General features: G+C 40.5%; 1 protein-coding gene across 10 annotated transcripts in view; it reads left to right on the top strand.

Moving 5' to 3' along the window:
• The window catches only part of MCF2 (MCF.2 cell line derived transforming sequence), a 126,170-nt gene that overhangs the window by 10,322 nt on the left and 90,263 nt on the right, over positions 1-25,585 (top strand). For all 10 annotated transcript variants that reach the window (XM_089323856.1, XM_089323857.1, XM_089323853.1 and 7 more), the window contains exons 2-3: positions 13,372-13,440; positions 25,337-25,451. In XM_089323856.1, the coding sequence (XP_089179982.1) occupies positions 13,372-13,440; positions 25,337-25,451 (184 nt within the window). The remainder of the gene's footprint in view (positions 1-13,371; positions 13,441-25,336; positions 25,452-25,585) is intronic.

Raw genomic sequence — 25,585 nt, 5'->3', positions numbered from 1 at the left:
GTCCATTGTCTTTTTATGTACTTGATATTCAAATGTTCCTAACTTTGATATAGTCAAATTTATCTATTTTTTTCTTTTGTCACTCATGCTTTTTGTGTCAATTAAGAAAATACTGCCTAATCCAAGGTCACAAAAATTTCAACTCTGTGTTCATCTAAGAAATTTTAGAGGTTTAGTGCTTGTAATTTAGATCTCTGATAAATTTTGAGTTATCTTTGTGTATGGTGTGAGTTAGGGGTTCAACTTCATTCTTTTGCATACGTACATGCATGTATCCATGCACCATATGTTGAAAAGAATTTTCTTTCCTCTTTGAAATATCTTGGCACCCTGGCTGAAAAGCAGTTGGCCCTAGATATAAATATTTATTTATAGACTTTCAATTCTATTCTACTGACCAATGTATGAGTCTATCATTGTACCTGTCTTGATTACTGTAGCTTTGTACTAAAATTTTAAAATCAGGAAGTGTAAATTTTCTAAATTTGTTCTTGTTTTTCAGGATTGCTTTGGCTATTATGAGTCCTTGGCATATCCCTATGAATTTTATGATTAGCTTGTCAATTTCTGTGTAACAAGCCATCTGGGATTTTGCTAGGGATTGCATTGAATATGTAGACCAATTTAGGAGGTATCTGAAACTCATTTGTATAGTTGTGTGAATTGAGGTTTTCTCAACTATGGAGTATTCACGTTTAGGATAGTTGGGAATTATTTACTGTAATGAATATTTGAACTTTCCTATTAATGTTCATACCATATGGTTATTCATCTTTAGTTTGTCCTGATTTAGAAGAATAATTGCAATTTATTAATTCATTCCTTTTGGGAGAATTATTCCAGAGATGCTGCTAACGGCTTAAGAGGCAAGGAAGTATCAATCAGAGCTCTCCAGGGAAAAACGTGAATGAGAACAAAGACAACAAAATGTCATTCCTAACTCAATTCAGCATTTGGCAAGAAAGACTGTAGGACTAGGGTGGGGGTAACTCAGAGAGATAAAAGGCACATATTTCCAAATGATTCTGACCATGAATCTGCAAAGAACTTTCCAGGCTGGACAGGACTTTTAGTCAATCTAGTGTGTGATCCTCCTCCCTGTGGCAGGAGATGTCTTTCAGGAAAATAGCTTGCAGTAGAATGGCTGATGCTTTAAGCAGAAAATCATTTGCTTATCATTATTTTTAAATAAGTATGCCACTGCGTATGAATTTTTTCTTTATAGAATTATTCAGCCCCTCTCAAAATTTACCTACCTGTTTTGTGTTTTTGAGTAACAAATTCATTAGGCTGTGAGTATTAGGTAAGTTCCCCAAACAATGGCAGCTCCTGCTGCTGTATAGGAAAAATCTGCTATCTTTACTGAGTTGGCTTTTACTCTGAAGATGGGTTGAAGACACAGGCTTCTGCAGACAAAGCCTTCACTAAATACCTACAGAGATAGCATCAAAGGGCAGCAACTAGGAGACCAAGCTCATGCTTTCCCTCATTTTTCATTATATACTTGTCATTGCTATCTTCCTTCCATCCCTCTCTCTCGGCATCTCTTTTTCTTTATTTCTCCTTTCTTACCCTATTTTTGCCCAATAACTTCAGTACTCTTTTCCCCTGTTCTTGGTCTTGGTTTTGGTAGTTAAGTATCTTTTTTTTATTATTTATTTGACAGATAGAATTAGACAGTGAGAGAGAGACAGAGAGAAAGGTCTTCCTTCCGTTGGTTCACCCCCCAAATGGCCGCTACAGCTGGAGCTACGCCAATCCGAAGCCAGGAGCCAAGTGCTTCTCCTGGTCTCCCATGCGAGTGCAGGGCCCAAACACTTGGGCCATCCTCCACTGCCTTCCTGGGCCACAGCAGAGAGCTGGATTGGAAGAGGAGCAATAAGGACTAGAACCGGCACCCATATGGGATGCTGGCACCGCAAGCGGATGATTAACCAAGTGAGCCACGGCACTGGCCCCAGTTAAGTATCTTTTATACCTTCATTTTCTTAGGTTTGTTGTTATTTTATTTGATATATATATATATATATACATATATATGGCTTATATAATACATGGTTATATCTTCGCTTCATTTTTAATAATAGTACTCCTTGTAAAGATTCTAGATGGCATAGAAAGCTGGTAGATGCTACTGGAATATGCGTTTTGAGTAACTTTGTGGTCAAGGGGTCTGGTTGAGACTGAACTTACCTGTGAAGTCTGGCTTGGTCATGGTAGCAGCAGTTGCTATCAGTCAAGAGCTGCCCTTTACTGTTGTCGTCGAGTCTTTATTTGCACTTTTATGCCACTGTTAGTTTACTTGAAACATCAGCTGTTAAATACCCAATCCAATGACAAGAAAACTTTAAAAATTATTTTAAATCATATTTCCTCTGTTTAAACTGAAATGCTGTGATTAGATATGGTGTATGTATTCTTAGACTCTGATGACACTTATAAGGAATATATGTATTTGGGGACTTTTTTTGAGTTTGTAGTTGCAAATCACATCATGGGATTAGTCAGAAAGCAAAAAGCAGCAGCTCTGTTTTTATTTTTCATATGCTGCTCTTGTCAGTTTACAAAAGAGGGTCAGTTTTGCTTCCTTTGTTAACACATTGGAAGGACCATTAAGAGATGCTGTGTGTCCTTCTGCATGCATTATAAGCTAAAGGAAATCATTTTAATTGGGTTTACTGTTGCAGATGCTGTGTATTTCAAAATTAGATTTTCTGAACGGAAGAATAGATGAATAGGCATGGAGTAAGAGATCTGGCATTTAGTCATGTGTCTACATGTATATTGTGAGCTCTGACATTAGTGGGTCATCTTGTCTACTTTTATAGCTTTAGCTTTTAATAGCTGCTCTAAAAAGGTCTGATGTTATAAGACAGAGTTTAAAAGCATGTAGCAGTGGTCAGCTGTGGCTATAGTCATTGTAAACTATCATGGTGTCTTTCTAAAAAGACTTATTTATTGTTTAAAAGGCAGAGTTACAGAGAGTAAGAGGGAGAGACAGGAGAGAGGGAAGGAGAGAAGGAGGGAGAGAGAGAGATTTTCCATCTACTGGTTCCCTCCCCAAATGGCTGCAATGGCCAGGAATGGTCCAGGCTGAAGCCAGGAACCTGGAACTCCGACCAGGTCTCCCACAGGGGTGGCAGAGGCACAAGCACTTGAATTTTCTGCTGCTTTCCCGGGCTTGTTAGCAGGGAGCTATATCAAAAGTGGAGCAGCTGGTTCTCGAATCTGTGTTCATATGGGATGCCTGCATTACAGGTGGCAGCTAAACCCATTGTACCACAATACTGACCCCTCATTGTATCTTTAAGCTCAACTTCAAATATGTCCCTATTTGTTTTCACTGTGGGTACTAAATGATAATGATTTGCTTGAATAAAGTAATGCCCTTCTAGATATCTTTTCCTCAGTTTTTGTTGTTAAGGAATAATCTGGAATATTCAGAATTGTGTGATGAAGAGTTTTCTTTTAAATGTGGTTTCAGAATTACCCAAGGAAGCTAATTCTCAAAGACAATTATTTTAATGACAATGCATGGTTTTATAAAAAGATTTATTTATGTGGAAGACTGACAGAGAGGGACACACACACACACACACACACACACACAATATCTTCCATCATCCATTCCTCAAATGCCCAGAACAACCAGGGCTGGACAAGTCCAAAGCCAGGAGTCAGGAAATACAGCTGGGTTTTCCAAATCGGTGGCAGGGGCCCAAGCACTTGAGCCATCACCCCCTGCTTCCCAGGCACACCAGTAGGGAGATGAAGTGGAGCAGCAGGACTTCAACAAGTCTCTCTGATATGGGATGCTGTGTTCCAAGCAGCGGCTTTTTCTGCTGCACCACAGTGCCTTCCCTGACAATGTATATTTTTGAAGATGATGCCAATATATTTTTAAAAGCCTATTGGAGGACAGTGTTGTGGCACAATGTGTTAATCTTCTTGAGACACTGGCATCTCAGATCCCGGCTCTTCAACTTTTCATCCAGCTTCCTGCTAATGCTCCTGGGAGGGTAGTAGATGAGGCCTGAGTACTTGGCCACCTGCCACCTATGTGGGGGACCTGGATGGAATTTCTGGTTCCTGGCTTCAGATTGGCCCAGCTCTGGCTGTTGTGGGCATTTGGAGAGTAAACCCAGTGGATGGAAGATATTGTCTCTCTTTCTCTCTCTTCCTCTCTTTCAAATAAGTAAATAAACAAATTCTACTTTAAAAAGTCCTTTGATGCTATTATAGATGTGGCATTTTTGAAATGATTTTGTCAGTTTTTATGAACTGTGAATTTAGGAGATGCATGATCAAATCACAAAATAGCTTTAGCAGTGGAGAAGAGTCACAAAAGGCTGCATTCACCCTGCAATTTTAGGGTTTTAGGCACAAAAATGGAAAACTGAATCACATGTGGTGATGATACTCAGATCTAAGATACATTCAGATTTCAGAATGTTAATATTTGAAAAAATGAGCATCTTAGAATAGTACTCAACATCAAGTTTTTTAAAATAATTTTTTAAATTTTCAAGGCAGAGAGACAAAGAGAAAGATACTAATAACACATCCACACCCAGAGAGAGCTGCTGGGGCTTGGCCAGGCTGGAGCTATAATTAGAGAACTCAATCCAGGTCTCTCATATAGGTGCCAGGAACCAAATTACTTGAGCCATCATTGCTGTATCTCAGGAGCTGCATGATTAAGAAGTTTGAATTAGGAGCTGGAAACTTGTATGGAACAAAGGCATTCCAATATGAGGTGCAGAGTCTTAACTGCTACATCAAACACCTGCCCCTCATGTCAAGGTTTATTTGGAGTTTTCTAACTCAGGAGTGATATTTTTCTTTTTCCCATTCTCGTCTTATTCTCACACATTCTGTATATATACATGATTGTAAGGAACTTTCAGTGAATTACCTGAGGTTGTGCCTAAAGTGGCAGCTTATTGATTGTAGAATACACCAGTTTCTATTTCCCTGCCTTTCTGTTGCTGGAGTTATCTGCCTGGTCAACACTTTTGTGCTAAGTCAATGGATTCTGGATCAGAGGCCTTCCAGAAGTCTGCTCTCCTCCTCTGGAGGCATGTAAGATTCCCCACTTTTTCTTTCTTGTCTTTAAGATTTGGTAATTGTTTTTTGAAAAGCGGAGTTATAGAGAGGCAGAGAAAGAGAGAGAGAGAGAGAGAGAGAGAGAGAGAGAGAGAGAGAGAGATCTTCATCCATCCACTGGTTCACTTCGCAAATGACCGCAATGGTATGAAGCCAGAAGCTAGGACCTCGGAGTATCTTCGGTCTCTCACATGAGTGCAAGGGCCCATTGGGCCATCCTCCGCTGCTTTCCCAGGCCCATTTGCTGGGAGTTGGATGGGAAGTGGAGCAAATAGGACTCAAACCAGTGCCCATATGGGATGCTGGCACTGAAGGTGGTGGCTTTACCTGCTACGCCTCATCACCAGCCCAAACTTTTTCCTTCTTAGTGCTTTCTAGCTTTAGTTTGACTGCCTCATGCTCCATCTCAAACAATACCAGGTCATCTGCTCTCCCTGATTCCTCCTACTCTGTATTAATGCCTTGTTTCTTCCACTTGGGATGTTCTTCCCTGTTCGTCATCCATGTATTTGAATCTTAATCAATATTTGAAGCCCAGCTCACATATCACATCATCAAGAAACCTTCCTTTTTCTCCTTCTCTCAATTTAGATGTAATAATATCTCCCTTCTTCATGCCCTGTGTTGTACATTTCCATTATACCATGTGCTGTGCACAGCCTTGTATTATGGCCAGTACTTTGCATGTCATATATTCATATAATTTTTAAGTTTTTGGAGATGAGGTACTCTGTTCCTATCCCCATGTATCACAGCACCTAGTAGAGCAGAGAACATGGGAACTCAATAGGTGTTTGATGACTTGAATTACAATGCACTTGAAAGAGGCGTTAGCAAGATAATTTAGTGTAAGCCTTTATTTTGTTAATACATAATTATGCAAGTCTTTCATACTGTACCTTTATTGGAGAATAAAGTACTGCACAGTTTGCTCTACTGTAGTCTAAAAGGAATTCACTTTGTGATGGTTTCAAAATTACCTTTTTATTTGTTCTACCTTCTAAGGCATAACATTTGTCAAGACAGCACTTCAATTTGTTGAATGTGCTGTCATTACTGTTTACAGATGGTATAGAATATATGATGTTCAGATTGAAAGGGGAAAATTACACTGAGAATCCCATCTGTCTTGCAACAGGATTTAAGACTGAGAACAGAGCCCAATTTCATCTATACTACACATCGGCAATAGGGAACTTTGAAAGAGATGATTGCTAAAAGTAAGCACCATTGTAAAGAATTTCAGGCTCTAAAAACAATGAATGTTTTTTTTTTTTTTGCAAAAGATTATTTATAAACATTCTTTATACAGTTTGATATGAAACCAATCTGGAAGTAAATGGGAGGTTATAGAACCATATTTAGTTAATAATTAGCTTTAAAGTTAATTGAGGGTGTTCTTTTGAGTACAGAATTTAGATGGCCTGTCTGAGGGTTAGGGGGACCAGATAGATGACACTAGGAATGTTTTTCTAAATCTCCTACTTGATTCTGTTTTGAGTCTGAATGGTGCCTGGCACCTGGCAATTGTTCAATATCAATCTCTTGCATGAGTTAGTACATGAATGGAAACCTCTGAGTCTGTTTCCTTATTGTAAAATGACGGTTTTAATATGTACCTTTGAGGATTGGTTTTCCTTTCCTTTACTTTTTTTAAAAAAAGATTTTATTTATTTATTTGAGAGGTAGACTTACAGACAGTGAGAGGGAGAGACAGAGAGAAAGGTCTTCTGTCCACTGGTTCACTCCCCAAATGGCCGCAATGGCCGAAGTTGCGCCAATCCGAAGCCAGGAGCCAGGAGCCTGGAGCCTCCTCCAGGTCTCCCATGTGGATGCAGGGGCCCAAGGACTTAGGCCATCTTCTATTGCTTTCCCAGGCCACGGCAGAGAGCTGGATGGGAAGAGGAGCAGCCGGGACTAGAACCAGCGCCCATATGGGATGCCAGTGCCTCAGGCAGATTAACCTACTGCACCACAGAGCTGGCTCCTGGTTTTCCTTTTCTAATATTTCTCTCTCTCTCTCTCTTTCTCTCTCTCTCTCTCTCACACACACACACACACACACACCTTCTATTAACTGGTTCAACCCCAAATACTCACAATAGCCAGGGCTTGGCTGATCCTAAGAACTGGTAACTCAATACAATTTTCCCACGTGGGTGGCAGGAATTCTACTACTTGAGCCATCACTGTCAACTCCCAGTGCCTGCAGTGTTGCAAATTTGGAGTCAGAAGCCAGAGTTGGGTATTGTACCTAGGCACTCCATTATGGGATGAGGGTGTCTCAAACAGCATTTCAACTGGAAATTTAACTACTATGCAAAAATCCATCCCAAGATTACTTTTTAAAAAGATTTATTTATTTGTTTGAAAGGCAGAGTGACAGAGAGACAGGGAGAGACAGAATGAAAAATCTTCCATGGACTGGTTTACTCCCAAATGCCTGCAGCAGCCAAGACTGGATCACACTAAAACCTGGAATCAGTAACTCCGTCCAAATGGGTGGCAGGGGCCCAAGCATTTGAGTCATCATCCTTTGCCTCCCAGACACAATAGCAGGAAGCTTAATTGGAAGCTTGAAGTACCCAGAACTTGACCCAGGTACTCTGATATGGTATGTGGGTGTCCCAAGTGGCAGCTTAACCCTCTGTGCCGCAGTGCTGCGTACCACCCGCTGCAAGTATTACTTTTAAGTTCAACAAAACTGCATATAATGTGCTTTGTGCCGTGCCTGGAAATTACTACATGCACAGTTAATACCTTTTAGTAATAATTTACTACATTTCCTCTTCCTTTAAAAAAAGTCTGCTTAGTGGTGGGCATTGTTTACAGTGCATTAACTTGCCACTTGAGATGCCCTCATCCCATATCACAGTGCTGGTCTGAGTCCTGGCCACTGTGCTTCTGATCCAGCTTTCTGCTAATGCCCCTGGGAAGGCAGCAGATGCTGGTCCATATACCTGGGTCCCTGCCACCCATATAGGAGAACTGGATGGGGTTATGGGCTCCTGACTTTCATCTGGCTCAGGCCTTGCTATTGTGGGCATTTGGGAAATGGACCAGTGGATGGGAGCATGCTATCTCTGTCTCTGTCTCTGTCTCTCTCTCTCTCTCCTTGACTTTCACATAATGAAATCAAATCTATAAAAATAGCAGAAGGAAACACCAGAGACGGGATTAATGAGCATGAGAGAGTGTCACTATGAATTAAAACTGAAGGGTTGAAATTATTATTGTTATGTTCTGGGATGCAAAGTAAATATACTTTCCATAACATGGGAATGCTTACAGATACTAATTTGCTTTACTTTTAAAAATATTATTTTCCCCACAAAAGTAGGATTTAACAGATCATTTTTTTCTAATCCAACTACATACATTTAAAAATTATTTGTTTGAAAAGTAGAGACAGAGAGAGATTGCCTATCTACTAGTCCACACTTGAAATGCCCACAAAACCCAGAGCTGTGGCATGCTGAAGCTAGGAGCCCAAAACTTCATCCAAGCTCCCCCTCTCAGATGGCAGGGGCCTAAGTGCTTGAGCCTGCCTCTGTTGCTTCCCAGGGTGCACATTAGCAGGAATCTGGATTTAGCAATGGAGCCAAGACTCAAACTCAGGCACTTTGATGTGGGACAGTTGCAGTTGAATCACTGAACCAAATGCCATTGTCCTCTCTGGCAGCATAAGCACAGAGTGGCACTGTGTTTGATAGGAAAGGGCTTTATACCTTCCACGGCTGACATTTCATCCTTAGATATTTCTGATATTTATAAAAAAGTGCTTATTCATATGGAGTCTTTATAGCTTTATAGTCTTTTATAGCTTTATAGTCTTTTATAGCTTTATAGCAACCAAAGGACTATCTGATTTGGAAAACATTGCATATACTCATGCTCAAGGAGTATACATGTGTATTCAGTAGGAAATGCTGCAATATGTTTAACTTCCAATATTTCACAAGCTTATTTGTTTGTGAACCTTCACTTTTCCCCAGAACATCTTTCTAAAAGCAGCTTAGTTCAGAACAGTATCTGGTATATATTAGGTGCTCAATAAATATTTGTTTAAAAAGCAGGGTAATGCAAAAATAATTCTTTAAAACTTAAAAGTTCACCCTGTATCAAGGTGGCATGTGTTCTGCATTTCTGCATGTGACACAATTAACAGGGAGCAATGGATTTGATGCATATGTTTTCTATCCATGAATCATTCTAAATATATATGTATTTTCACAACTTTTAGGGCTTATTCAATGTCTAAATTCAGAGCTTGCATCCTAATTTGTAGAAATACCTTCTTGATTTGTTTAGTTTTGTAGACAGTCATGTTTTTACTTATTTTTGGCCATTTTATTTTATTTTTTAAAACAGCCTTTTATATTATAAAATAAATATCAATTATACATTTGTGATTATACTCAAGTCAATAAGATATTGACTCATTTGCTTTCTGATCATATGTATGGAATGAATGATTTGGCAAGCAGCTTTCTTGTCTTTTATTTTTAGATTGTGCCTGTTTGTGTTTGATTGTACAAGCTCATGATTTTTTAGCCCAAGTTCCTCAATTACAATCTGCTCTACTAGGATGTTTTCAATGATGTTTATCAAATTGTCTATTATGTTTGAGCTCTTCATTTGGCTTCTCAACAAGTCCTGTTTGGACTTGGCAACTAGTTCAAAGTAAAGTGATTATACTCCTTTTTTAAAGACTGATCAATTTGTTTGAAAAAGAGAGTGAAAGAGAGAAAGAGAGAGAGAGATCTCACCTCTGCTGGTTTACTCCCCAAATGCCCCCTAACAGCCAGATCTGGACCAGGCACAAGACAGGAACCAGAAACTCCATCCCAGTCTCCCACATAGGGAACAGGGACCCATGTACTTGAGCCATCTTCTGCCTTCCTAGGCGCATGAGCAGGGTGCTGTATTGGAAGTGGTACTCTTGAGACACGGCAACCAACCCAAGGCTTTGATCTACTGTTCCACAACATATGTCTATTCTGGGAATGTCCTCTATTTTATTTGTGAATAATTCAACTTTCTACATGAGATAGCATGACCAGCTTCCTGTCAAATGTGAATCTGGACAACAAGGAACATTCTGTAATGTGAACTTGAACCAGCTTTGGTGATCCAGGCTTTTTATTTTTCATGCTCTGGAGTAAAAGAATTTAAAGGGTCAACAAGAAGAATGTTATAAATCCCATTTGTCTTACTGTTGTATTTCAGGGGAAAATCTGTGTGGAAATTCAACAGAGTCAGATACAAAGTTAGGTGTAAGTCAGTGTCACAATTTTCTCCAAAATCAGTAGTCTCTGTTTCTCTTTGTTCTCAATAATCTTAACTTGTTCTTTGTGACTGTTCACTGATAACTCCATAAGACTCTTCTGTTGCGATTCCTGTGTTATCTCTTCCTCCTCTGTTCTTTTTCCCAAAACATGATTATTTCTTAAAGTTGCAACATCTGTTCTTAACAGTCATTTGATCCTTTTTCGTTAGTATGGAAATGTCATTTTATTGGCACATTTATGGAAGACATTTTAGGATAGAAAACAGTATGGCTGTCTTTATCTATGAATTTTCCATGTTGCTGGATCCTGTAGGATGTAAGGGATCTTAGAAACCATTGGTATATTGCCCTCACTTCTAAAATGTGAGTAATGAGGCCAGGGATAGGGACTGACTTGCTCAACTTTTCACAGAAGCTTAGAGACTGAGTTAACACTAAATCCTGGTCCTCCCACTCACAACCCACAGTCTTTTCTTTTATTCCCCGAAGCTCTCTTACTATATGAATGTCTAAATTGTAGAGTGATGGACATAATTTCTATAGCTATGCAAGAGTCTGGAAGGTATTGAGAGGAATCCAGTTGCCCACATTACTATCTCCAGATCTGTCCTCTGCATTAAATTAGTCAATTTGTTTTGATAGTATTCCCACTGATCAAAGCGGCGGACAAAATTGGGCTTGTTAACATGCAAGGATATTTGTATGTCAGGTGCTCTGTCATTGAAAAGCTTGAACATGTTCTAACAATTGCTACTAAGGTAGGCTCTAGAGAGCAGAGAGTTCTAGTTCTTTTTACATTATCCTTTCTCCATATCTCCATGCCTAAAAATATCAGTCTGTGACACATACTTGTGACTGTTAAAAACACATTTCCTTATCCGAGGAAACATGTTGCATTGAAAGAATAATTGCAAATGTAAATGTGCATGAGTTGGCCTGGTATGCATCTGGAGTGTGTGTGTGTATTTAATTATAAGACATTTTTAAGAATTTGTTTTGGGGCCGGCGCTGTGGCATAGCGGGTAAAGCCACCGCCTGCCGTGCCGGCATCCCATAATGGGTGCTGGTTTGAGACCCTGCTGCTCCACTTCCGATCCAGCTCTCTGCTATGGCCTGGGAAAGCAGTAGAGGATGGCCCAAGTCCTTGGGCGCCTGTACCCGCATGGGAGACCTGGAGGAAGCTTCTGGCTCCCAGCTCCTGGCTTTGGATCAGCACAGCTCCGGCTGTTGCAGCCAACTGGACAGTGAACCAGCAGATGGAAGACCTCTCTCTCTCTCTCTCTCTCTCTGCCTCTCCTTCTTTCTCTGTGTAACTCTGACTTTCAAGTAAATAAATAAATCTTTAAAAAAATTTGTTTTTATATCCTGACAAACTGCAAGTTTGTAGCAGCATGCAGCTTATGAACACTGATGTGTTAATTGCTTTATGTTTCAAAGGTTGGGGGGGCATTTTGTAGCAGATACCATCTTCCATAGTGTGACCCATTGAAAACTTATTTCTCTAAATCCCTTGGAAAAGATTGACCTTAATAAACCACATCCACATGGTATGATTTGAAAAGTACTAAGAAGGATAATGGTCATCAGCTTGACACCACAAGAGACCAGGACTTTGAAGGTACTTTGCATCTGATAGCAGGTGGAAAATATGGTTTCAGTAAGAGATGTGGAACTACAGGCATTAAAACAATCCAAAATAGCCTAGTTTGATGACCTATTTTCTTCTATTTTCAAAAGAAAATTATTCTTGTTCCTGGACCATAGGCAGGTATTGGACTTTGATTTTTGGCTCCTGTAGAGTTCACTAGAATTGAATATTTACAAGTTAACACTTAAGATTGGGGACAACTAAAACCACTGAACAATGCATGAACATTGCTCCATTTGTAATGATAAAAATGAGTTAATATACTAATGGCTTTTTTAAAAGATTTATTTATCTGCAAGTCAGAGTTACACAGAGAGAACAGAGGCAGAGAGAGAGAGAGAGAGGTCTTCCATCCGCTGGTTCACTCCCGAATTGGCCACAATGGCCAGAGCTGCGCCGATCCAAAGCCAGGAGCCAGGAGCCTCCTCTGGGTCTCCCATGTGGGTGCAGGGGCCCAAGGACTTGGGCCATCTTCTACTGCTTTCCCAGGCCATAGCAGAGAGCTGGATTGGAAGTAGAGCAGCCGGGTCTGGAACCGGCGCCCATATGGGATGCCAGCACTTCAGGCCAGGGCATTAAACCCACTGTGCCACAGCACCAGCCCCAATATAGTACTGTTTTATGAGCACTTACTGTTATGCTAGATATTTCACAGTTATTTGGCATAACACCTTGTGAGGTAGATATTACTACGCCCAGCTTCTGGATGAAGAAACTGAGACTCAGGTTAAGTAACTTGCCCATATTTGTATAGCCAGTAAATGCAAAAAGCTGGTATTGGCACTCAGGTCTATCTGACTCAGAAGCCCACATGTTTAACCACTATATTGTACTTTCTCAGGGTCTTTTCCTAAGACTCTTTTATCTAAGATGGGATAATCATATGTACCTCAGGGTTATTTTAAGGATCCCCAAAATTAGATCTTAGAAACACTTTGTACTGGTAATAAAGATTTGTAGAATGAAAGACATTATCTGAAGTAGAAGATAGTTGGCTACAGTGTTTCCATATGACTATCTACCCTTCAAATAAATCCAGAAGTCCTACAGTCAGCACCTTTGCTCCTTGGATTTCTGGTGAGTGAGAGTAGTTTATGGTCCCAGCATAGATTTTTGAGGAGTAGGTCACTGGTCTTAAGTACCCAGGGATATGTCCATGAGTGTGATTTCCTTGCCATGTCACTGAGAGAGGGAAAGATCAGCAGTCATCTGTGGACACAGCTCAGTGGGAACCTCAGAATTCTTTCCACCACAACGAGAGATCGTGTGTATTTCTAACTGTACTTTAACATGGATGTTGTTTTCTTCCCTTTCTCGTTTGTTGCAGAAACTGAGCTGTTCCTTCGTGTAAAGGATATCAGTCACTTCTTAATGCAAGATATTGCCTTCTTGTCTGGTAAGGAAACTGAACTGGTTAGCAGAGCTAGCTTGTTACTTATTATATAAATATCTTATATATACATATTATATATAGTGTATGCAAGTATGCATATGCTGCTTATATAATATGTATATATTAGTTTGAGAAGCACTATGTTAGTATACATTTATACATTGTGCACGTCTTTGCTAAACAAATGGACATTTAGAGAATAGAGGTTTTCAGCAATTAGAAGTTCTATACATGTTTAGATATGTGACTAAATCCAGCCAGCCACTCTCATACATTTAATGTTCAGAGGAGTCTCCAGAAACTCATGCTAGTTGAATTAGGATTATCTGCTAGTTATGTGCAAGCAGGGTGAGAGGGTAGCTGCTGAGGTAGCTTTTTCGGGATTTTCTCCTTTACCATAGCTCTGATTACTCAGACATGTATTACAAATACTGGGAAATCACCCCAATTAAGCAGCATACACTAGGCTTTTTAAAAAAATCTTCCATTTACATCTGTTAAAGACAGTTTACTTTGCTCAAATATTTATTTGTATATAATTTTTTAAAATTGTGGTAAAATAGAGGTAACATACAATTTACCATATTAACCATTTTAAGAGTACAGTTCATAGGGTGGGTGTTTGGTGTAGCAGTGAAGTCACTGCTTGGAACGCTCACATTTCATATTGGAGAGCATGGGGTAAAGCCCTGTGTAGGCTTCTCTTGCAACTTCCTGCTTATGTGTACTTTGGGAGGCAGGAGATGAAGTCTCAAGTGCTTGGATCCCTGCCACCCATACAGGAGGCTTGTTGCAGGCATTAGGGGAGTGAAACAACAGATAGGATAGCTCTATCTTTCAAATAAAATGAAAATGCATAAATTAAAATGTCAAACAAGAATACAGTTCAGTGACATTAAATATATTCACATGTTTTTCTGCCACCCTCCAATACATTCACATTTTTGTGTAGCCATCATTACCATCCGTCTCCAGTATATTTCTTCTCGAAAAATTGAAGCTCCTTCCATTTCCACCTCCTCTTAGTCTTTGGAGACCACAGTTTTCATTTCTGTCTCTGTAAGATTGACTGTTGTAGGTAGATGATATAGCTGGAATCACATATGTGTCCTTCTGTGCCTGGCTTATTTCTCTTAGTATGATGTCCTCAAGGTTCATCTCTGTTGTCCCTGTTGTCGCATGTGTCAGAACTTCTTTTTCAAGGCCAAATAAGACCCCATTTTACATGGAATATTTGCTATTCAGCAATGCTTCTTAAATTACATATTATGAGTGTACAAGTATGGTAAATAATCCCTCTCTTTTTCTGGCCAGATTTTGGGGAAAGTTTTGCCTTAAAACAAGCATATTACATTCAGAAATGAGAGTAATCTAAACTGTATCATTAAACTTCACATGTATCAGATTAAACAGATAAAGAAAATTTTACCAATATATGCATCGTTTTATGAAAATGACTGTTTCTTAAATGTTGAGTGCAGGAATCTATCTTACTCTTTTAAATATTTGCCTTTCTCAAAATGACATCTACATGCTCAGTTGTTTTTTTTGTTTTTTTTTGGTTACATTTTAGGCTTTTATTCAGTGAGGGAAATCATAGGAAAGAGAGAGCTTTATCTAAGAGAGAGAGGTAAATCTGGGTTCATACCAAGCCCTAGGAACCAGCCACATGGAGGAGCATCTAGGCCAGGAAGCCTAGGGCAGGTGGCCCAAAGGCCACGTACCCTGGAGGCACAGGACTACAGCAAGCCCCCTCCTGGCAAGAGGCCAGGGAAGAACAGAAGGGCTTTTAACCACTTTCAAAGGGGAGTGGTTAATTAACCTGATTGGCCGGTGGGCACTCAGGTGTGGCCAGGTAGGGGCATGAGGTCACACAGGGGCATGGTGAAGGTATCAGGTAGGGGCGTGAGGTCACACGGGGGCATGGCGAAGGCGTGGTTTTCCAGCTCACAAACCTAATCGATTTTAACCTGTATGCCTGCCTAATTCATTCCCCCCTCAGAGACTCCATCCCCTTAATCCTAAGGAAAGTTGATGGGCGTCGAATAATCTCTTCTGTAACTGCTTGCTGCTTATGAGGGGTGTAGTGCAGGCCCTGCCTATCCAGGGTCTGGAAGTCTCTGTCTATTCTATCTAACAAATTTGTTTTGTGAGCTGGAGCAGTCTTGGTCATTGCCAACGTCTGTGTCCCCTGCATGGTCAGTTCGAGTTCTGAAACATATAAGTTGTTAGTTAGCAAAGGCAAAACTGGAGCAAAACCAATTGTAGGTGGGGTGCCCCTTTAGATGAAAACAAGGTATCTTATAGATTTCCAGGTAGTGGGTAGTGATAGGCTACCCTTATGTAGATTATAAACCCATTTAGCTTGAGTACATAGAATAACAACAGAAGAAATCATTAGGTAGCTTTATCCTCAATAACAGTTCCCAGAGATAATCAAGAAAGGTAGGTACAGCATGTTTGCCTTAAGGAGACAAAGGCAAAAGTTTTACTTATCCTTTTTGCTTTGAAGTACTGAAGGTTTCTGATTGGCTTATAGGAGCAGTCAGGCATGTCTTTCCCATTCACCTGTGAAGACTTAAGAGGTAGAAGTTTAGTCCTAATTTCACGGAGGTAGTCGTGTTCAGTAGGACCTGGTAAGGTCCCTTTCAATTACACTGAAACTGATCTGAAGAGGATCTTATGAATGGCTTGCTCAGGAATTTCTAATGTTAGAGATTTGTTAAAACTCCTTGATTCCTTGGAACACCTTTGCAGCTCCCCTGTCCAGCACAGTGTCTGTTTCAGAGGCTTTTAAGCAAACACAAGGCTTAGAATCCAGATCCTGGAATCCATAACAACTTTTGTAGCTACCTTTTTCAGTACAAAGTCTGCATCAGAGCCTCTTTAAAGCTATATAAAAAAGCTTGGAATCCAAATTTTGGAATTCAAATTCCATAGAATCCTGTCATCGGCAACTCCCAATACTGGAGCTTTTAGTTAGAAGCTCCTTAGTTCTCTGGAACAACTTTTGCAGCTACCCTTTTCAGTATGGGGTCTGTATCAGGGCGTCTCTAAAGCTATACACAAAAGCTTCGAATCCAAACCTTGGAATCCAAAGTCCACAGAATTTTGCCATTCTCAGAAATCTCCTTGGCTGTCTTTAAATAACTGACTCTATGTTAAAACATACGAGATAGGAATTTTACAGAGAGACATGTATCCAAGGTTTTACATTTGATGCACTTAATAAACTTTAAAGAAATACCTAGGAATACAGGCAATGGAGCTTGACACTTAGACATAACCAGAACTTATGATGCATAATATCACACAATAGAACAAAGCAAATCTTTGGGATCAAGTTTTACCATTAACGTTAATACTGTAGCTCTTTTGAGAATAGAGGTCCTACATGGGAAGTTAGTACACAGTGACTCCTGTTGTTAATTTAACAATTGACACTCTTATGTGTTTCGTCAGTGATCACCTGAGGCCTTTGACATGAGCTGCCTAGGCTATGGAAGCCTTCTGAGTTCCGCAACTCCATCAGTATTCAGACAGGGCCATACACAAAGTGGAAGTTCTCGCCTCCCTCTGGAGAAAAGTACATCATTGTTTGATGGCCACTCTTTCCCACTGGGGTCTCACCCAGGGAGGTTCTCCACGTAGGGACATTTTTGCACAAGTGTCTTGGCTTTCCACGCCTGAAATGCTCTCGTGGGCTTTCCAGCCAGACCAGAACGCCTTTAGGGCTGATTTTGAGTGCTACTTAAAGTGATTGCCACTCTATGAGTCTGCTGTACAGACTCCTTCCCATGTTGGAGCATTTACTTCTCTTTAACTTTATTATTATTAGTAGTTAACACTTGATCCTATAAACATGATTACTTTAACACTTAATCCCACCTATATGATCACTTTAAAACTTAAGATGTTACCATTACCATCTAGCCCAAGGGGATTTGCGATCCCATAGCAAATTTTAAACTGTACCCTTAGAAGTAAGTCGGTAAGAATGCATGTAGAGCTATACAGATTTACAGTCTCTCTGTAGGACAAAGAAAATAAAAACAGACACAGCTCTTCATGAGCTTAATTATTTTTAAGCATTTCGCTTGGATACATTGTATTAACTATAATTCCTTTATCCCATCTAGTCGAAGGGTCTCCCAATTATTAAGTGTAGATTTTTCAGGGAATCTCCAAAGGAGCAGATGTAGAACTACCCATAGTTAAATCACCTTGTAACCTGGGGAGATAGGAGGTAAATAGGGCTAAGCTTTGGTCCAGTTATATCTCTGATCATCTACCTTAACCAGTAATCTGACATCTCAGTGTTACTGTAGGACCCCAAAAGCGGTGTCCTCTTGTGACGACCCCAGAAACACAGACTCCGGACCAGACGATGCAATAGAGCAGGAGGTAATTTTATTTCATTTGTACAAATGGGCCCCCTGCTGCTGCAAGCAGCAAGCAAGCGAGAGGAGCCCCGAGCAGCTATCTCACACAGCTTTTAAAGGGCAAAACCACAAAATTAACATATTATAGGCTGGCGTAAGTTCATTGGATAATTTTCAGTAGCGGGCCTTGTATGGCAGTCTAAAAGTGGTAATGTCGGTGGAAAAGTACTAGGTCAAAGGGATACATTAGGGGAGGGGGTTTCTAGGAGAGAGGAATAGGTTGCTACGTGCCTTGCAGCTTTCTTTGTTAACCTTGAGCAAGCGTAGGGAAGGGGCTTATCTACAAGGCAGGTGTTCTGTGTATCTCTGGTTAGTAGCTGACTGCTTTCTCTGTGAACCGGTTTGTCTCAGGAGCCCCATTTTTTTATGGTGGCTCTTGGCTCCTTTCATTACTATGCCTATTATAGAGCTTAATGCATATATATCATACCAAGGAAATATAAACCACCCAGTCTGAGAGACACCATTCCAGACTGTTAGAATCCCGTTTCAAAAGCGAAAATAAACCACCCCAGTCTGAAAAACACCATTCCAAACTTAAAATCCCACACAGATGTGAAAATAAACCACCCCGTCTGAGAAACACCATTCCAGACTGTTAAAATCTCACACAGAGGTGAAAATAAACCAATTAAAATAATAAAAACATGACAATATACATTTCTCTATTAATCAGGCATGTAGCATGTGGTGGGCCATGGGGGCTACCATCTTGGGACAGAGTCTGTTGCCCATCTTTCTGTGAGGGCGGAAGTTCCACCCTCCACGACAGAAGTTGAGTGTCCTCCATGTTTAAAGCTCCTCCTCCCTGACGCTAGCAGGTTTCTAAGCAACCAGACCAGTTCTCCAACTTGAAATTAGCATTGAAAGCTTGTATGATAAGGCCCAGGGACAAGGAGAAATGTTTTAGAACTTTTTTAAGCTGCTGATACTAGTTAACAACTTAACCTTAGAAAAGCACGTAAATTGTCTTTGAAACACACTGCAACCAATCTAGAATCTTTAGGAGATTTTCCTCCATGTAAATCTGTTTTATCTTCTTATTACATTGCAGTAGCAACAACACCAAAGTCCTTAAAGCCAGAAACCACGAAAAAAACCCAACCCATGCCTTCCTTTTTGAAAGCTACCAGCAAAACAAAAGAGAAAGAAGAAAAAAACCTTGCTTGTCTTGCGTGAGCAAGCTGCTCTTCTCCCCCAGGGCAGGGTGGCTCTAGCCTCAGTCCACGTGGTTGATTACCACACTATACTCTTCTCCCTGCACCCATCTCAGCTTGCTTAGAGCATGTTATGGCTGCCGCCTTTACATTCCAGTAGGGAGTGGGCTAGCTGGAGACATGGGTGGGAGTGCAGCTCCCTGTGGGTCACCCTCCAGTGGACCTGAAACTGGGAGGCCAGATCCAGGGTGCCGTGGTGCCTAGATCTGGAGCCACTTCATACCGCAAGTCTGGCCATCCTATCCCTGCCTTGCAGCCAGCACCAGGGCAGAAGAAAAAGATACGCCCTTCCCAGCACAGTCCATGAGTGCAACCCAGCAGGGCGGGCACTTTGGAGTCCTGTGTTCCCATGGCTGGGTGCGCAGGGAAAGCACCAACCCAGATGGAGGAGGGAAAGGGTGCAGGCAGAGAGATAGGGTCAGAAGCCACAGGAAGTCTGCTCTCACCATGCTGCCTAGTTTTAAAATTTCTTAAAAGCCAATCCTTTCTTAAAAATTGTAAGTCCCTCTGTGGTCCCCATATGATATCAGAAAATGACCCCCTAAAATATATATCAAAATGTGGCCCCTAAAGTTCCCCAGAAGTGCCATCTGGGATGCCACATATGTTACTGGAATTTGGGGTGTCATATGATATCACCATATGCTTATTAATAAATCCTCAATATTAATAAGCCCAAGAGGGTTCTTGCCTAATATTTAGAGAAGAATTCTAAATACCAGCATCAATAAATGAGACAGCATGGTACATTTTAGGCTTTTATTCAGTGAGGGAAATCATAGGAGAGAGAGCTTTATCTAAGAGAGAGAGGTAAATCTGGGTTCATACCAAGCCCCAGGAACCAGCCACATGGAGGAGCATCTAGGCCAGGTAGCCTAGGACAGGTGGTCCGAAGGCCATGCGCCCTGGAGACGCAGGGCTACAGCAAGCCCCCTCCTGGCAGAAGCCAGGGAAGAAGAGAAGGCCATGCTCAATTTAATAAAGAAACATTTATTTTATACCTAATCCTAATTGGACACTGAAATCTGGTCTCTGTATTTATGATTATATTTAGCTGTAATTTGAATTATTGGTAATTTAGTTAATGTAGGCTTATGTTATATTTTATAAGTGAGTAAATGTGTGGCATCTAGCAGTCCCATACCCAATCTACAGTTTTGCTTTCCATGGTGTGAATTTCCCACAGTCTACTGAGATATAAAAATATTAATAGAAGAATTTCAAAAGTAAACAATTCCTGAGTTTTAAATTACACACTGTTCTCAGTGGCTTCATCAAACCTCAGGTTCTCCTATTCCATCTAGCCTGGGTTGTGAATCTTCTCTTTGTCCATCCCAGTGTCTCCACACTGAATGTGCTAACAACCTGTTAGTCACTTGGTCAGTTTCTTTGTTATCAGTTGGCTCTCATATTATCACAGTGCTGGTGTTCAAGTAACTCTTATTTTATTCAGTAATGTCCCACAAGTTTAAGAGTAGTGTTGCAAAGGAGGCAAACGGCATCTAACAGGGAAGAACAGATTAACTGTGGTATTACGTGGCAATACTGCAGGGCCTGTAGGAAAACAGAGTATGTTACATACAGGTTTGGCCCTATCCACAGTTTCAGGTATCCACTACAAGTTTTGAACTGTATCCCCTGTGGATAAAGGGGCACTACAGGATTGTCCTAGTAAATTTGATGGGTATGTTAGGTTCACTTTTAAGATTTGGAGATTTTACTTAAAATCACCAGTAGTTCCCAAGCTGTGTTACAAATAGAATAATCTTCAGGGCTTCTTCTCTGACCTGTGCTTATCCTTCTTGTCTGCTTTGCAATTATTATATTTTTAAAAAGATTTTATTTCTTTATTTGAGAGAGAGAGTTGCAGACAGTGAGAGGGAAAGACAAGGAGAAAGGTCTTCTGTCTGCGGGTTCACTCCCCAGATGGTCACAATGGCCGGAACTGCACTGATCCGAAGCCAGGAGCCAGGAGCCTCTTCCGGTCTCCATGTGGGTGCAGGGGCACAAGGACTTGGGCCATCTTCTACTGCTTTCCCAGACCACAACAGAGAGCTGGATCAGAAGTGGAGCAGCTGGGACTTGAACAGATTCCATATGGGATGCCAGCGCCCCAGGCTGAGGATTAACCTACTGCACCACAGTGCTGGCCCCTGCAATTGTTTTAAAAGTGCTTCTGCCTATTTTCTTTTTAAGAAAGGGTGTCCAAAGGGAAAATACAATTAAAACCTCCCAATTTAGAATATAAACAGCTCTTTGGTTCTTTAGTCACAAATTTACTACCTTGTACAGTACTTGTAAGTGCTCAGTGGTAATAGCAGTTTATAGATTAGTCAGGGATAATTTGCACTTATAGGAGCCATGTATCATTCCCTTTGATATGTGCAGTTCGCCTAAATGCTAGATGGTTCCCATCTTAACAAGAGTGCTCACCACTTTTCTTGGCAACTGAATAGTTATATCACATGCAAGAGATGCATTAAATTTATATTATTTATATAACTAGTTCTACACTATGACGTACTAATAGAGGCCCTGTGTTTGATTAATCTCTTGTCTCAGAGTCATATACTTCCTCTATTGGGTTCCTTGAAAACTTGTGGGTGGAAGCCTTCATTCTCAAGGTTATCTTCACCCTGCTCTTTCATTCTAGAATATCACACAGTAAAGATTCATCATCACTTAATTTAATACTTTGGTCTGGTTTGCTTTGAAAGGTAATTTATGAATGAGAATTCTCTCTCAAGTGTCTTTGATAAAGATTAAGGTAGTTAAATTTATGTTTCTTTATATACATTAGAAAAGAATATGTATTCTGCTTTTGTTGGATGGAGTGTTGTGTAGCTGTCAATTGGGTCATGCTGTTTGAGAGTTTTGTTCAGATATACAATATCCTTGTCTACTTATTTGATCAATTATTGAGAGACAGGTGGTGAAATATCTGATAAAAACTAGACTTTACTATTTATCCTTTTAATTATATTGTTTTTTGCTTTGTGTATTTTGAACACTTATTATGTGCATAAGCATTTATGATTATGTCCCCTTTAGGAGTTGACTACTTTATCATCATCTTCTCAATACTCATTTTTTCATTTTTACCAAAGAAGCATTCGTTTATTTTGAGAGAGTTACAGAGACAGGGACACACACACACACACACACACACAGATCTTCCATGCACTAGTTCACTCTCCAGATGGCTGCAATAGCCAGAGCTGGACCAGGCTGAAGCCAGGAGCCAGGAGCTAGGAGCCAGGAGCCAGGAGCCAGGAGCCAGGAGCATCATCCCAGTCTCCCATGTGTATACAAGCTGCCGAAGGACTTCGGTCATCTTCCCAAGCCATTGACAGGGAGCTGGATCAGAAATGGAGCAGCCAGGACAAGAATCAGTGCCCATATGGGCTGCTGGTATCCCAGGCAGCAGCTTTACCTACTGTGCCACAATGCTGGCCCCTCTTTTTAATCTTCTTTCCTCTGAGATTTACTTTGTCCAATATTAGGCTAATTCCTTTTAATATTAGCATGATACATGTTTTTCATTATCTTTGCTTTTGATATATTGATACCTTTATACTTAGAGTGTTTCTTGGAGGCAAGATGTAGTTGGGTCTCTTTTTTTAAAATAATTTGATGAACTTTGACTTGAATCGCAGTGTCTAGTCACTTATAATTAATGTAATTATTCATATAGTTGGGTTTAAATTTACTATCATTCTATTTGTCCTATTTATTATTTATCTTTTAAAATATTTAAATTTATATTTAAAGTATATATTGTATTTCTATATATATATGGAAAGAGAGAGAGAGAGAGAGCTCCCATTTGTTGATTCACTCCCAAATTACCCAGAATATCTGGGCTGGGGTGGGCTGAAGTGGGGAGAAGGTGCAGACAATCCAAAGACCCAATTATGTGAGCTGCTCTTGGAGTTTGCAGTGGTGGGAAGATGGAGTCAGGAGCTGGAGCCCAGAATTGAACCCAGGTATACTGATATAAGATGTGTCTTGACTGCGAGGATAAATGTCTGCCTCTGTTCTTTAACATTTTCTCTTTTCATTTCTGCTTTCTTTTGGATTGAGTTTTTTTTATTACATTTTTCTCCTTTGCTATTGTCACGTTTTATTGCTTATTTACTTAAAAAATTACATATCTTTATTTACTTAAATTTAGTCAAATAATAATTATGACTAAAACTCTCAAAACATTCTGTTAGTGAGCTAAATTTAAAGGCCACCCTGCATCTTTCCTCTTGAAATAATTTTTCAAATTCTATTTAGCACTTAATATTTACTGAGTACCCATTCCATGTGCAGGCATTGGGCTGGCTGCAGATTGGGATATTAAACACATCTCGTCTCTGCACTTAGATAGTCTTCATTCTCAATTTTCCTCATCCTCCAGGCTGCATAGAGGACTGCAGGGCAGGATGCACAGATAGGTAGTGAGATGGGAGTTGGTCCCAGAATGAATGGCCAAGGTTCATTCAATTATTCCCTGCCATGAACTCTGATGACAAGTATCCCTGTTCCCAGTTCCTGTGAAATATGCTCAGGGCAGCCTCAACTATGGAGTCCTGGAACCCATGCTTCCCCAGAGCTGAGACTTCCTATGTAGTCAAGGTAATGCTGCACACAACTGATCAAGTTCATGTCTTGACCCAGACCTCAGGCGTCCACTTGGGCTGCACTTTGAATTTTATTCCACAGAGAATTTGTGGTCTTTCATTGCATTAATAAAATTCCTATACTGTTTTTGTTGTTTCTTCCACAAATGCATTTGATCATCACTTATTTTGTATAATCTGTACTATGTATCCTTTCATGCTCACCATGATTCTGAGTGTTCAGTTATATAAAATTTTCTACTTTGTCATCAGTCGCTCATTTGAAATTTAGCCTTAAAACATTTATATACAAATGGTTATTTTCTAATCCCCTTGATTGTTCAACTTGATGATCAGGTATTTTTGAATCACTTATATTATATGCATTCCATGAAAGTTTCTTCTGACTTTATTAGTTCATTTTACCCTCTTTTTATTTTATCATTTAAAGAATTTAAGAAGTTTATTTTTATCTCTTTGAAAGGCAGAATGATAGAGAGAGAGAGAGAGTGTGTGTCAGGGCTAGGCTAGGCCAAAGCCAGGAGCCGGCAATTCCATCTAGGTCTCCCATGTTAGAGCCCAAGCACTTGAGTCATCATCTGCTGCCTCCTAGGGTGTACGTTAGCAGGAAGCTAAATCAGAAGCTGAGATAGGACTTGATCTCAGGCACTGTGATGTGGGATGGGCGTATCCCAAGCAGTGGCTTAACCTGTTGTGTCACAATACTTGCCGCGCTTTGAGCTATTTTTTAAAAATTATTTAGGGCCGGCGCCGCAGCTCACTAGGCTAATCCTCCGCCTTGCGGCACCGGCACACCGGAGTTCTAGTCCCGGTCAGGGCGCCGGATTCTTTCCCGGTTGCCCCTCTTCCAGGCCAGCTCTCTGCTGTGGCCAGGGAGTGCAGTGGAGGATGGCCCAAGCACTTGGGCCCTGCACCCCATGGGAGACCAGGATAAGTACCTGGCTCCTGCCATCGGATCAGCGCGGTGCGCCGGCCGCAGCGCGCCAGCCGTGGCAGCCATTGGAGGGTGAACCAATGGCAAAGGAAGACCTTTCTCTCTGTCTCTCTCTTCACTGTCCACTCTGCCTGTCAAAAAATAAATTAAAAAATTTAAAAAATTAAAAAAAAAACTATTTAGGAACTGCTCTGTTGCTTTTTTTTTTAAGATTTATTCTATTTATTTGAAAGTCAGAGCTTCACAGAGAGAGAAGGAGAGGCAGAGAGAGAGAGAGAGAGGTCTTCCATCCACTGCTTCACTCCCCAGATGGCTACAACAGGAGGTTCCTCTGGGTCTTCCCATGTGGGTACAAGGACCCAAGGACTTGGGCCATCTTCTACTGCTTTCCCAGGCCATAGCAGAGAGCTGGATCGGCAGTGGAGCAGCTGGGTCTCAAACCAATGCCGGCACTGAAGGCAGCAGCTTGACCTGCTATACCATAGCGTCGGCCCCTCTGTTGCCTTTTATACTTAAGCTTGGTGCCATTTCAGTTTATGTGGAGATAATCTTCCTTGTAAAAGTTTTATTGATCTGAAATGGTTTTCTAACTAGTTCCCCTAAATTTAAAATCTTCTTTCTTGTGTTATCGTCACATAGATTGCTAATTTGGTTTATTTTTTTTTTCTATTATTTTAGGTGGCCGGGGGAAGGATAATGCTTGGATCATTACATTTCCAGAAAACTGTAATTTCAGGTGTATACCAGAACATGTAATAGCAAAAGTACTCACTTACCTGATAACCATTGCAAGGTATAACATTTCATTACATTTTTTTCAATTTGTTTTATATCAAATACTCATTTATTATCAAAAAAGAAAAATGCTCATTAGTATAGCTATTATTATTATTGTGAGTAATTGAAAGATTTAGCTTCAGAATAGAT

Source organism: Oryctolagus cuniculus, chromosome X (genome assembly GCF_051225735.1).
Source record: "Oryctolagus cuniculus isolate XC-2025 breed Fujian yellow rabbit chromosome X, ASM5122573v1, whole genome shotgun sequence".
NCBI classification, from domain to species: domain Eukaryota; kingdom Metazoa; phylum Chordata; class Mammalia; order Lagomorpha; family Leporidae; genus Oryctolagus; species Oryctolagus cuniculus.
The sequence above is the reverse complement of the archived record's forward strand: the minus strand, read 5'-3'. Positions and strand labels throughout refer to the sequence as shown.